Source organism: Anabrus simplex, chromosome 8 (assembly GCF_040414725.1).
Source record: "Anabrus simplex isolate iqAnaSimp1 chromosome 8, ASM4041472v1, whole genome shotgun sequence".
NCBI lineage: Eukaryota > Metazoa > Arthropoda > Insecta > Orthoptera > Tettigoniidae > Anabrus > Anabrus simplex.
The window spans coordinates 197,969,762-197,982,474 of record NC_090272.1 but is presented as its reverse complement, the minus strand read 5'-3'; the positions used below and the strand labels follow the sequence as shown (position 1 = coordinate 197,982,474).

The 12,713-nt window shown below is 42.2% G+C and overlaps 1 protein-coding gene across 2 annotated transcripts in view; it reads left to right on the top strand.

The window, feature by feature from the left end:
• The first annotated feature begins 225 nt into the window (after positions 1 to 225).
• Positions 226 to 12,713, top strand: part of LOC136878965 (putative fatty acyl-CoA reductase CG5065) — a 129,430-nt gene continuing 116,942 nt past the window's right edge. For both annotated transcript variants that reach the window (XM_067152612.2, XM_068228891.1), the window contains exon 1: positions 226 to 263. In XM_067152612.2, coding sequence (XP_067008713.2) covers positions 243 to 263 — 21 coding nt within the window. In that variant the 5' untranslated portion in view covers positions 226 to 242. The remainder of the gene's footprint in view (positions 264 to 12,713) is intronic.

Sequence of the window (12,713 nt, the reverse complement as noted above, 5' to 3'; positions counted from 1 at the left end):
ATGTGTTGGTGCGACGACCATTAGCTAAAAGAGATGTAAGAAAGATTTGCTGCCTAAAAATAGGTCACGGAGTTGTAAGCAGTTATTAGGTCGTTGCAGGAACTGATACAATCAAGGATCAACGAATTCATTTAACCTTCATTCTATTGTATGCTAATTGTTTCCAACCAATCTGTGACGTCTATAAAAAAAATACAACCGTCCAGATCTGATTCTAGTAGTCAAATAACCTGCGAGGAGAAATGTCACGTCTAACCTTATCGGTAAGTTCACATCTTGTACTTGATGTTTCTTTCAGTGGTGATTGTTCATCATTATCATCATCATCAACCATATCCAGTTGCCTGCTGAAGAACGACTCTTCTCGCTGGATCTGCTGCCAATCCACCCCTCATTTTCTCAAGTCTTTTCCAACTTGATCAAGCCATGTTTTCCTTGGTTTACCCCCTAGTGATCTTGTTTTCAACACTAGCGTCGACCGATGGCGGGGGGATGTTATATTTTTAAAATGATGATGTGACATAATGAAGGCGCTTTTGCGTGTGTGATGCGAGTATGCACGAGTGTTATAAGGACATTGACACAAGTAAATTATGTTGATATTCAGATTACAGTACCGGTGCATTACACAATATTGCATTACAACACAGAACAAGGACAATAAGATTACAGTGAATAGTTTTGTGGCAAATGGTATGTTCAGTTCACAACATAAAATCGAACTTTTGAGGCTTCTAAGAGATTGTTGGTTTTACAATTTTGTCTCCCTGATATACAGAAGATCCATCCCTTTGAGTCAACTTTCACTTGCTTATTATCTGTTTCTGTTTATATTCTTTCGTAAACATTCCATGGAGCCAGTAACCCCACCCCCACCCCTACCCCCTGGCTGCGCCACTGGTTTTCAATCACAGTTTCCACCCGTGTTTTCTTTGTGTTTCTGAGTGATTCCAACCGTTTTACACGCTTCACTCAGTGGTTATTTAACATGCACTTGTTGTCTTATCATTTCATTCTGGATTTGGTTCTCTCTTGTGTTTTTGAAGTGTTGTTCTTAAATATTTCATCTCCACGGCTTGGAAATTACCAACATATCTGCTGGTTTAGAATGCAGGTTTCAAGACTATGTGTGATGATTGGTTCAAAGAAATTATTGTAAATTGCCAGTATGATTTTATTGGAATTTGGACATCCCACAGATTTCTTTTGCACTTGTTGGTAAAAATGTGCTCCTTTTGGACTCGACTGGTCATCTCAGCATGGGACCGATTATCTTCTCTGATTGTTATTTCAAGTAAATCAATATGGTTATGTTCTTCATGTGCCATGTCCTCGCAGAACGTATTAAATTATAGTAATTGCCACGTAAGGAAATACCCCAGAAAGTAAATATCGCCGCCCGATGCTCTTCTTTTCTCTTTTTTGTAATGGCTGATCACTGCTGCCAACCTGCCTGGTTACATATTAAAGTCATCAGACATAACCATAACAAACTAACCTCAATGTAAACACCGATAATGAATGTTTCCCTACCCTAGTAAATGATAAAAGATAAGATGAAATAAATCAAGATAATTATGAATATCTCCTCAATGAGGAATTAAGGAAATAAACACACTTTCTCACTTAAATTATCTGTCTTTATTTTGATATACAGTAGGCGTACTATAACCATATTCTTGAAAAGAGGGGCGTGTTAAACGATGCAATTTATTTAATAAGTCTTTGCAGTGTGATTTTCGAAAGTTCCAGACATCCAATGACTTCCCTTTCTTTTGCGCGAATATTTCCTTCTCTCTTCAATACCGGTAACCAGTAAGGAGAGAGATTATTGGGCATATTTTCAGCCTGCAGGCTGGTTATATCTTCAAGCTTATCAGGAAACATATAGGAATACTAATGTGCCAAGCTCCGTGAACAGAATTTAGGTCAGCTTTCAAGTTCACTGCGGATTTGAAAATAATAATGTTATAAGTTCTACTGCCAAAATTTCATCCCGCAAGAGTTATTTCATGTACCGGTAGATCTAGACATGAGACTGACGTATTTGAGCACTTTCATCATTTCACACAAACTATGTTATTAAATGCATTATCCGAACATGCCACAATCCTACTTACCTGGTATTAGCCAAATAGATTTACAATCCCACAGAAAAAGAAAATATGCTTTAAATATTCTCGCAAATGTATCACTAGTGACTTTAACGGCGATGCGGTGGCAACACGCACTTCACGCTAGAGCAGTGATTGAACGTTGCCAACGTGCCAGATTAACGGTAAATGTAAGACGTCGTATCGGCAAGTAGGGTCCCTAAACTGTATGGTTACCGACACTGAAAAAGACCCAACAGCAAGAAAAGTAACCATAAATCAATATCTTAATATTACAGGGGAGAAAGGGTAAGGTTGCACCCTTAGGGTACGTCCTTACACGGAGAGGACTATAGTTGGACTGGTGCTCAAGCCTATGCCAATAATACACTGAAATAATTTTCTTACGCCGGGCTGAGTAGCTCAGACGGTTGAGGCGCCGGTCTTCTGATTCGAATTTGGCAGGTTCGATCCTGGCTCAGTCCGGTGGTATTTGAAGGTGCTCAAATACGTCAGCCTCGTGTAGGTAGATCTATTGGCATGTAAAAGAATTCCTGCGGGACAAAATTCCGGCAACTTGGTGTCACCGAAAACCATGAAAGTAGTTAGTAGGACGTAAAGAAAATTATTATTATTATTATTATTATTATTATTATTATTATTATTATTATTATTATTATTATTATTATTATTATTAACAACATCATCGTCACAATCGTTAAATAACAATGTTGAATTTTACAGCGGTCGTACCAATCATTCACTGGTTAATTATCTTCCTCGGAAGATCAGTGGTGGTCTCCGACCTATGATCACGGGTTCGATTCCAACCAACAAAAGAGAACACTAAACCTGAAAGATTGCATTTCATTTTAGCAGATCTACCTATAAAAATAAAACTTTATTACTCCTATAACAGCAGGCCTGCGGTGGTGGTGGTGGTGGTGGTGATTATTGTTTTAAGAGGAAGTACAACTAGGCAACCATCCTGTAACACTAATCAGAGGAAAAAGTGGAAGGGATCCGACCCTTCGAAAAATGAAGATACGGTCAAAGAAAGGCAAGGGCCACGAAGGGCGTGAAAATGAAAGACTCCCTAGCCCTCGCAAACCTAATAGCATCGGGGTCGGAAAAGAACAAGAGTTGACCAAGGGAGGTCGGATAGGAAAGAAAGTGAGGAGCCTCGCACAAGTAAGTGGAAGCAATGTCAGGACTCAGCTAAGGGCCCCGTGGTCGCCAACCCACGCTCCAAAGTTCAGAGCCCCTGGGGCCCCTTTTAGTCGCCTTTTACGACAGGCAGGGGATACCGTGGGTGTTATTCTACCACCCCCACCCACAGGGGGAGCAGGCCTGCGGTGTCTTCCTACAAGGATGTAGAAGTAAACGGGAGTGAAATACCAGCACTCCGTTATCTATACTAGTAATAACGGAAGTTGGTGTTTGGCATTTCTTAGAGGGACGTCCGTTTACTGCCTGCCGGGGTGGAAAAAAGGGAGTGGCGGTATGGTTGCCATGGAAACGAGGGTGAGGCGACTGCGGTTGCCATGGAGATAAAACTTCTGGGCAAATCGTCTTTCTGGGAGTTGCCAAACCTCTCACTTCACTTGTGAGTTAGATATTGTTCGCAAGTAGTTCAGTGTGAGTGGCATTCTATTTCTGTTTTGTGGCCGATAGTAAGTTTCTAATTGTATTTTAAATACTATTCACGTACGTACGAACGTACAATCATTGTATTTTAATTTATATTTCGAGTACGATAAAACGCACTAGGTACTCTACCGCTGGATGGTGTGGAAAAGAGTACACATGATTTATGACACCCCGTCCTCCCCGCGCACCCTTTTCCCCCTTGAACTCACTTTTTTCTTATTTGTTTTACGTCCTGTACTTATGCCAATAAGGTGTACAGAGACAAAGTATAGGATAAAGGGCATGTTGAAGGATTTGTCAGGCTATAGGTACCGCCCCTGTTAAAGAATAATAATGTTATTGATTTTACGTTCTGTAGCACTTTCAAATACCACCGGACTGAGGCAGGATCGAACCTGCTAAGTTGGGATCAGAAGGCCAGCGCTCTACTGTCTGAGCTTATCAGGCCGGTCCCTGTTAGAAATAACGCAACATGAGACCAAGTCAGTCACAGTCACAGCAAAATTTGTCCCATTTGCGATCACTCCCTTTACAGTGGAAAACAAGAATATGAAGAAAGACACGTTCATGTCACAGCGGTCAGAATGAAAGAGAGAACAAGTGAGTCGGAAGCGAGGGGTAAGAGAATGTAGAAAGGAATGCTGGAATGTGGCAACATCGTGAAATGACACGTGCAATGCTCCTCCCTCCAACCTTACCTATCAAACGCCAACTTTAGTTAAGTCTAGTATATATAATTAATTCAGAATGATGAGGTGAGGAAGTATATACGATGATTAACGCATGGTTGATAGTTAGCAGTGGCGATCTGACGGACCGAAGCCTAGCACACCTATCCTCCGCCGGTCCCCGCGCCTGTAGGCATACAGCAGCAAGCCGTGTGAGGCGAGTCGAGGGGAGCGGGACGAGAGTCTGGGCTGCAATATCAATCTCTGAAGCATTGTTCTCAGAAATACGTGCGACGTCTTTTCTCATTGCTTTCAAGGTTTGCAAATGGAACAATGTGTCAGATGCTTACAGTATAATGTGCTTTAGATTTCTATCGCTCGCATTTGAGGCTTGGGCTTCACTGATAGCCTTGGCAGCCCTCAGTATACGCCACTGATATGCAGTTGTTTTAATATGGGGAATGCCTAGGAGTTTCATCAGGTTACTGGAAAGAGAACAGTCGAACTGTTTGCCTCGGCCAGTGGTGATAACAGATGGTATGCCGTATCGAGCTATCCATGTGTGCAGCAGGGCATATGCAACTGTTTCAGCTGTTATATCCATCAGGGGCGTAGCCTCCGGCCACCTTGAAAAACGATCAATTATAGTAAGGATGTAGGTGTATCCTTCAGATGGAGGAAGAGGGCCGACGATGTGTACGTTAATATGAGAAAAACGGCGGTTCACTGGTTCATATGTGCCTATAGGGCTGGTAGTGTGCCTCGAGACCTTGGAAGGCTGGCAGGCTATACAGGATTTAGTCCAAAATTTAATATCCTGTCTCACTGACGGCCGTACATATCGTTGTTGTACAAGTTTGGTAGATGCATTAATACCTGGGTGAGACATATTGTGTAATGCATCAAATGCAAATTTACAGAACTGACTTGGCAAAAATGGTCGGAGTTCTCCTGTAGAAACATCAACAATTAATTCAGCTCCTGATGGTAATGTAATGGTCTTGAACTTGAGTGTTGTCTCTGTGGATTGTTGTAGTTGGCGAAGTTCATCATCACATGCCTGTGCTTGGGCAATTTCATCAAATGATAGTTGTGATGGTATGAAAATGGATGAGATGCGTGAACAGAAGTCAGCTGGAATATTGTCTTTCCCACGCAGGTACCGTAAGTCAGTCGTGAACTGACCAATGAAGTCTAGATGTCAAAGTTATCTGGGCGAGACTTTATCAAGGCGTTGTTGAAAAGCAAATGTGAAAGGTTTGTGGTCAGTGTAGATGGTAACATTTCTGGCTTCTAGTAAGTGACGAAAGTGCTTTACAGCTGAATAAGCTGCCAATAATGCACGGTCATACGTGCTATAATTCTTCTGCGTATTGGAGAAAGTCTTTGAGAAGAATCCTAGTGGTTCCATCTTTGTGTCACGGATTTGATGTAATGAAGCTCCCATGGCGAAGTCAGATGCGTCAACCAGCAATGCTAACGGTAAGTCACCTGACGGATGTGCCATTTGCTATTTGCTATGTGCTATTTGTTCTTTAAGTTGTGTGAAGGATTGTACAGCTTCAGGTGTCCAGTTAACCTCTCTGCGATCACGCTTGCGTGTGTCTTTACAAAGACTGAAGAGTTAGCTTTGAGTAGCAGCTGTGTCTGGTAATGACCGGCGATAGAAATTTACTAATCCAATAAATCGTCTCAAGTCAGCAATAGTACGAGGTTGTGGGAATGAGCGAATAGCATCAACACGGTCGGAGAGTGGTTTAATGCCCGAAGATGACACACTGTAGCCTAGGAAGGAAATTTCTGAAGCACCAAAAACACATTTTGAAAGATTCACATTGATACTGTATTTATGCATTCGTTCAAGGAGGATTCTTAAGTGATGATCATGCTCTTCTTCATTTTGAGGTGCAATCAGGATATCATCGAGATAGCAAAACACAAAGTCCAAATCTCTCAAAATGGAATCCATGTACCTTTGAAAAGATTGGGCAGTATTTCGCAGACCAAATGGAAGTATGACAGATTCAAATAAACCAAACTGGGTTATAATAGCTGGCTTGGCCACATCATCTTCTGCGACTGGGATGTGGTGGAAACCTCTCATTAGGTCGATCTTTCAGAAAATTGTTTCACCTAATAGTCTGGTATTGAAATCTTGAAGATGAGTTATAGGACACCTGTCTGGAACTGTGATGACATTGAGGGCCCTGTAGTCCCCACAGGGTCGCCATGAGCCATCTTCTTTCTGTACCATGTGGAGAGGACTGGACCAAGAACTCTTCGAAGGTCTGTAGATACCCAAGTCGATCATTTCCTGAAACTCCATCTTCGCTTGAGCAAGTTTATCGAGAGGCATTCTTCTCGCTTTGGCAGTCACTTTTGGCCGATTGTAGAGATGGTGTGGAAAAAATGTATGTCGGTTGCAGTAAATGTTGGATTGTCCCGAAGTAGGCCTGGGTAGTCTTGGAGTAGAACAGAGTATTTGTTGTGAGGGTCGAGTAAATGAACACTTCCTGAGACAGGGGACGATGCTGGTAGTCCGTGGGATGATAAATTAGTTGTGCCATCTATAAGACGTTTGTGTTTTATATCAACTAACAACCCATAGTTATTAAGAAAGTCAGCATCGAGGAGAAATTGCTGAACACAAGCTATTGTGAATGGCCACAAAAAAGATCGTCTCAAACCAAAGTCAAGTGTAATTAAGCGCTCGCCGTACGTTTTGATTGGTGTCCCGTTAGCTGCATATACTGTAGAAGGCGTTTACAAGTACGCTTTTTATCTTGTGCTGTGGGAGGAAGAACGGACAAATCTAGCGAGTCGTCTGGGCATTTCCCGAATTAGAAGAAGTAAGTGTAAAACTGCATGTGGGAGTACACTTCTTCGCCTTTTGCCAGTATGTGAAATGGTACCAGCATAATGAACCACGTGGTTGATAACGTTTACGGTGAGGTGAACGGGAGTTTGAGCGAGAACGATACTGTGGTCGATTCAGAACACTATTTATTGATAATGTTAATTGTTCAATCTGTTCTTCAAGCCTAGAAATCCTGTCGGTGGGTGATGCTGGCGGTTATGACTGAATAGCAGATACGCTCGGGCTCGGGTAATCCAATATCCGGTCTGCTATTGTTATTAGGTTGTCCAGTGAATCACTGGAAGATGCTAATATAGACCTTAAATGTACTGGTAGCCTTTGCATGAAAATAGTTCTTAAAAAGTCGTCCTGAACTTGTCTTCCGGCAAGGGTTCGCATTTCTCTGTGAAACTGACTAGGCTTCTTATCACCAAGTTCGATTTCTGTTAAAAGTTTGGGTACCTTTCGTCCTTCTGATTCCTCGAATTCAGTTATAAGACGGGACTTGAGGTCTGTAAAAGGTGTGTTGGATAATGGTCGATTCAGAAAGTCGCTTACAAGCTCTGCGACATCAGGCTCGAGCGATCTTATTATGTAATTAATTTTTTTAATTCTGCCGTAATACCGGCCGTAGCGAATTGTGCTTCGATTTGCATCAGCCATAATTTTACGTCCTTTCTCCAAATGGGTGGTATTTTAACCGAGACGTGTGCGATATGTGCATTTCTGTTCTCGTAAATGTCTGTTGGTAGTGTTCCTTCCGTATTCTCAGTGTTAGGCTGTTTACAGAAACACAATAGTCACCGGTTACACTGCACAACACTTAAATGCACACGTTTATATTTCATCACGTCGGGGTCACCACTGTTAGATTAAGCTAACTTGACTCGTGCTCTTAAATTGCTATTCAAGAATGAAAACGGTAAAAAAGCAATGATTTATTGTTAACACAGCACAATTAACAACCAGATATAAACAAACCTACATAAACATCTCGATAAACATACATTCCACAAGGAGGTTATACAAACTTAAAAGGAGCAAAGAGAGGGACTGTAAAGATTGGTCACTAATTCTTTGGAGTCGCTTTAATGTAGATGGAGCCACCACAATCTACAGTAAAATTCTGGCAATGAATGCACCGTATCTCTCTCGAAAGCCTTATCATTCCATTAGGACAGAAATACCCAATGAAATGTCCATTTTTGACTTATAGAGAGGTACACAACGCGATCGATCCATGCTATCTACATTGTATGACACCACCACTCAAACACAATGATAAACAATCACAACCTATACGGCACTACGTCCAAACACGAAATAATTAACCTCCAGGTATTTTGAGCTTTCACGTAAAAGCACCTAGCGACTCGAATACCTCAACTGTGTCTTTATCAATATTAAAAATCACGAAGTACGATCACAAGGAGACTCGAAATGATGATTTCACAATTATTGCTTTAAAGTCGTAACCGCGATCACATACAACCTACTGTATGCATGGCCCATGCTCACGGCCATATTGCCTGAGTATTGTAGTCGGTCTTGGTTATTGCTCCAGTTATTCTCCTTGGCTGACTGTACTGCAATGACGTCATGTTTGTTACTAGTGGCGCTGTGCTGTGCAGGACTCTACTCGCCTTGGTCGGGTAATATAAATTTAAATATTTCATGTCCGACTCAGTAGTATAGTGGTTAGTGTGATTAGCTGCCACCCCCAGAGGCCCGGGTTCCATTCCCGGCTCTGCCACGAAATTTGAAAAGTGGTACGAGGGCTGGAACGGGGTCGAATCAGCCTCGTGAGGTCAACTGACTAGAGGGGGGTTCGATTCCCTCCTCAGCCATCCTCGAAGTGCTCCGTAGTTTCCCACTTCACCTCTAGGCAAATGCCGGGATGCTACCTAACTTAAGGTCACGGCCGCTTCCTTCCCTCTTCCTTATCTATTCCTTCCAGTATTCCCATCCCCCACCAAAGCCCCTGTTCAGCATAGCAGGTGAAGCCGCCTGGGCGAGGTACTGGTCCTACTGCCCTTGAGGTGGTAGAGGTGGCATCCCTCGCTGAGTCAGAGGGAAAAGCCAACCCTGGGGGGTAAGCAGATTAAGAAAGAAAGAAAGAATATTTCATGTTAAGTTACAATAACATAATAAAGAGATCCGTCTGAAAATGTAGATCTTTTTAAACTAAATGTCGACAGTAGACACATCTAACGTATATGTCTATTTAAAAGAAACAAATTTGTGCGCTAATGACATAGATACATCAGCGATATTGAACACTAACTGCTCATGCATTACATGTAAAACGTCAATTACGAGGTTATATGGTGTATTAGTTGAAACAAATTAGCAGGGAAGGTGAATAATATCCTTATTTCATGGATATAACATTGAAGAAATAAAAACCGTCATCTACTCTATTTTCTGCCGAACTGTTTTCATTCAAGAATACTTTACGCTGAGTAATAGAAACACTACTATATAGAAATAGCCTATATTTAGATACGCCGTATGTGGAAAATATTCAAAATATAAGTCTTTTCTACGAACTGATATGGTCCAGGCAATAGGTAATATAGGGTTACATCCTAAAATAACAGTCCTGGGGAAATATTTTTTGCGTTTCAAAGAGTGGCAGTTTCAATTCGATCTCAATAAATCAATCGGTCGCCAATGATCTGAATTAGGGCTGTCGTGCAAGTGGCAGATTACCTATCGGCTATTTACCTAGTCTTTTGTTAAATGATTTTAAAAGAAGCTGGAAATTTATTGAATTGGTGTAGATATAGTAGTAGACACCCTTGGTAAATTATTCCAGTCCGTAATTATTTTTCCTATAAATCAATACTTGTTTTAGAAGTTCATTTATTTAAATGACCTTTCTATTACCATACGCTTTTAAATATAAAAGTCTACCTCGTTCAAGAGATTTATTAAGAACATAACCCGGTCACGAATTTCAGTTCTCTCATAACAACGATTCTGATAATGATTCACCTACCCGGCGAGTTGGCCGTGTGGTTAGGATCGCGAAGCTGTGAGCTTGCATCCGGGAGATAGTGGGTTCGAACCCCACTGTCGGCGTCCCTGAAGATGGTTTTCCGTTGTTTCCCATTTTCACACCAGGAAACTGTTGGGGCTGTACCTTTATTAAGGCCACGCCGCTTTCTTCCTTCCCACTCCTAGGCCTTTCCCATCCCATCGTCACCACAAGACCTATCTGTGTCGGTGTGACGTAAAACAAATTGTAAAAAAAAATATTCACCTGACTGTTATACTCCATGTGTTACACTTCAGATAATCTTTGTTTCATTATAGGAGAATCGATCTGAAGTTCTCTGGTGGCAAATCGTTGGCAACGTAAATACCTACTGTGGGTGACAGTATGTCAGCTGATATCTATTTTAACTAAGAGAATATAATCATCATTCACACTTGTTATAGCCTCACTTTTAAAAGCCTCAAAAGGTATACTAATTGGGAAATGTACTAGGAGAGGCACCAACACAGAGTTTTGTCCTTATACGTATTAAAAAAAAAAGCGCTTATCAGGCACACGGAAAACATCCTCTCTAATGAAAATTTGGTTACGTGCCAGATGCGACCCGGCCATTATCGTGCCAATAGCGACCGAGCGGATAAGCATCGTGCCGCATGCGACCCATCAATCACTTACAATTGATCTGTATTAAGGGCTGTCACCAAGTGGCAGATTGCGTATAGGTAGCTAACATGGTCTTTTCTAAAATAAAGGCCTGACACCATTGTTAGCAGGTTCGAGTGCCGTTGGTCGAAAGAAAAATATAATAATGTTGCTGGCTCTACGTCCCAGTAACTACTTTTATGATTTAAGGAGACGCCAAGGTGCCAGAATTTAATCCCACAGGACTTATTTTACGTGCCAGCAAATCCACCGACACAAAGCTGACGTATTTGAGCACGTTCAAATACCACCGGACTGAGCCAGGATCGAACCTGCCAAGTTGGAGTCGGAAGACCAGCATCTCAACCGTCTGAGCCGTCTGAGCCACTTAGCCTGGATGAAAAAAAAATCACCATCAGAATGTTGGCCGGCAGGGTAGGAAATTTGGTGGTAGACAGTTTCTAATCACTAGATTGGATGCCAAAAGCCGAGATTCAACTCCAAACCTTTTCGCAGTGTTCAAATGGAGTGAGGGGTTATGATGCTGTTGATGGTGATTCGGCCGTCGGATGGAGATGTAAAGCACTGAGGAGACCCCTTAATATTATTCGAGAGGAGTAGGCTACGTGCCGAAACCGGGTTTCATCTCTCCCTAATTCATTATCATAACCCCACATCCAGACGCGCAGGCCGCCCAAGGGAGTCAGGGAGAAAGACCTGCACCAGGCAAGGAATGGGAATGGGAAGAAAGCGGCCCAGGTCTTAATTAAAGTACAGCCCCAGCATTTTCCTGGTGTGAAAATGGGAAAGCACGGAAAACCATCTTCAGGGCTGCCGATAGTGGGATTCGAACCCACTATCTCCCGGATGCAAGCTCAGGGCTGCGCGCCTCTAACCGCATGGCCAACTCGCCCGGTGGGAAAAGACGTAAACGCATCACCATGTTTCGTGTTGTAAAACGAGTTTCCCCCAGAAGTGTTATGTAAAGTAGCTGCTTATAGGACTTAGTGAAATAGCATTGCACTTCGTTTAGCTTACCTTATCTTGGGTGATGATGATGATGACACAACTTATCAAATGGCAATTTGCTTGTCAACGCTGGTCGCATCCGGCACGGTTACAGATTATGCGGTCGCTAGTGGCACGGGTCGCATGCGGCACGGTTACAGATTATGCGGTCGCTAGTGGCACGGTCGCATGCGGCACGCCAGCGAATATTTATCCTCGAGTGTTTTAATGCACCCTAATGAATTATTTGTAACTGCGAAACCATCACAAGTACACTTGATCTGAATGTGAGTTCATCTGCTTTAATATGAATTACATCCAGGCACACAATACGATCTACACGTCCTAATATATCATGTCAGTTTCAAAACAAAATTTCAATAAAAACATCCCTGCACTAACGTTTCCTTACCAAACCAAACCAACAGAAAGAACAAAACTGACGCTTCGTACATGCTCATGTTTACATTTGAACAAACCGAACGCGGCGCCATTGTACCTAATATCGATAGTTAATTAAGGTGGTGGTGGTGGTGGTGATTATTGTTTTAAGAGGAAGTACAACTATTTTTTAATAGGCAACCATCCTCTATTTAACACTAATCAGAGGAAAAAAATGGAAGGGATCCGACACTTCGAAAAATGAAGATATCGGCCACAGGAAGGCAAGGGTCACGAAGGGCGTGAAAGTGAAAGACTCCCTAGCCCTCGCAAACCTAATAGCGTCGGGGTCTGAAAAGAACAAGTTTTGACCAAGAGAGGTCGGATAGTATAGATGAAAGTGAGGAGCCTGG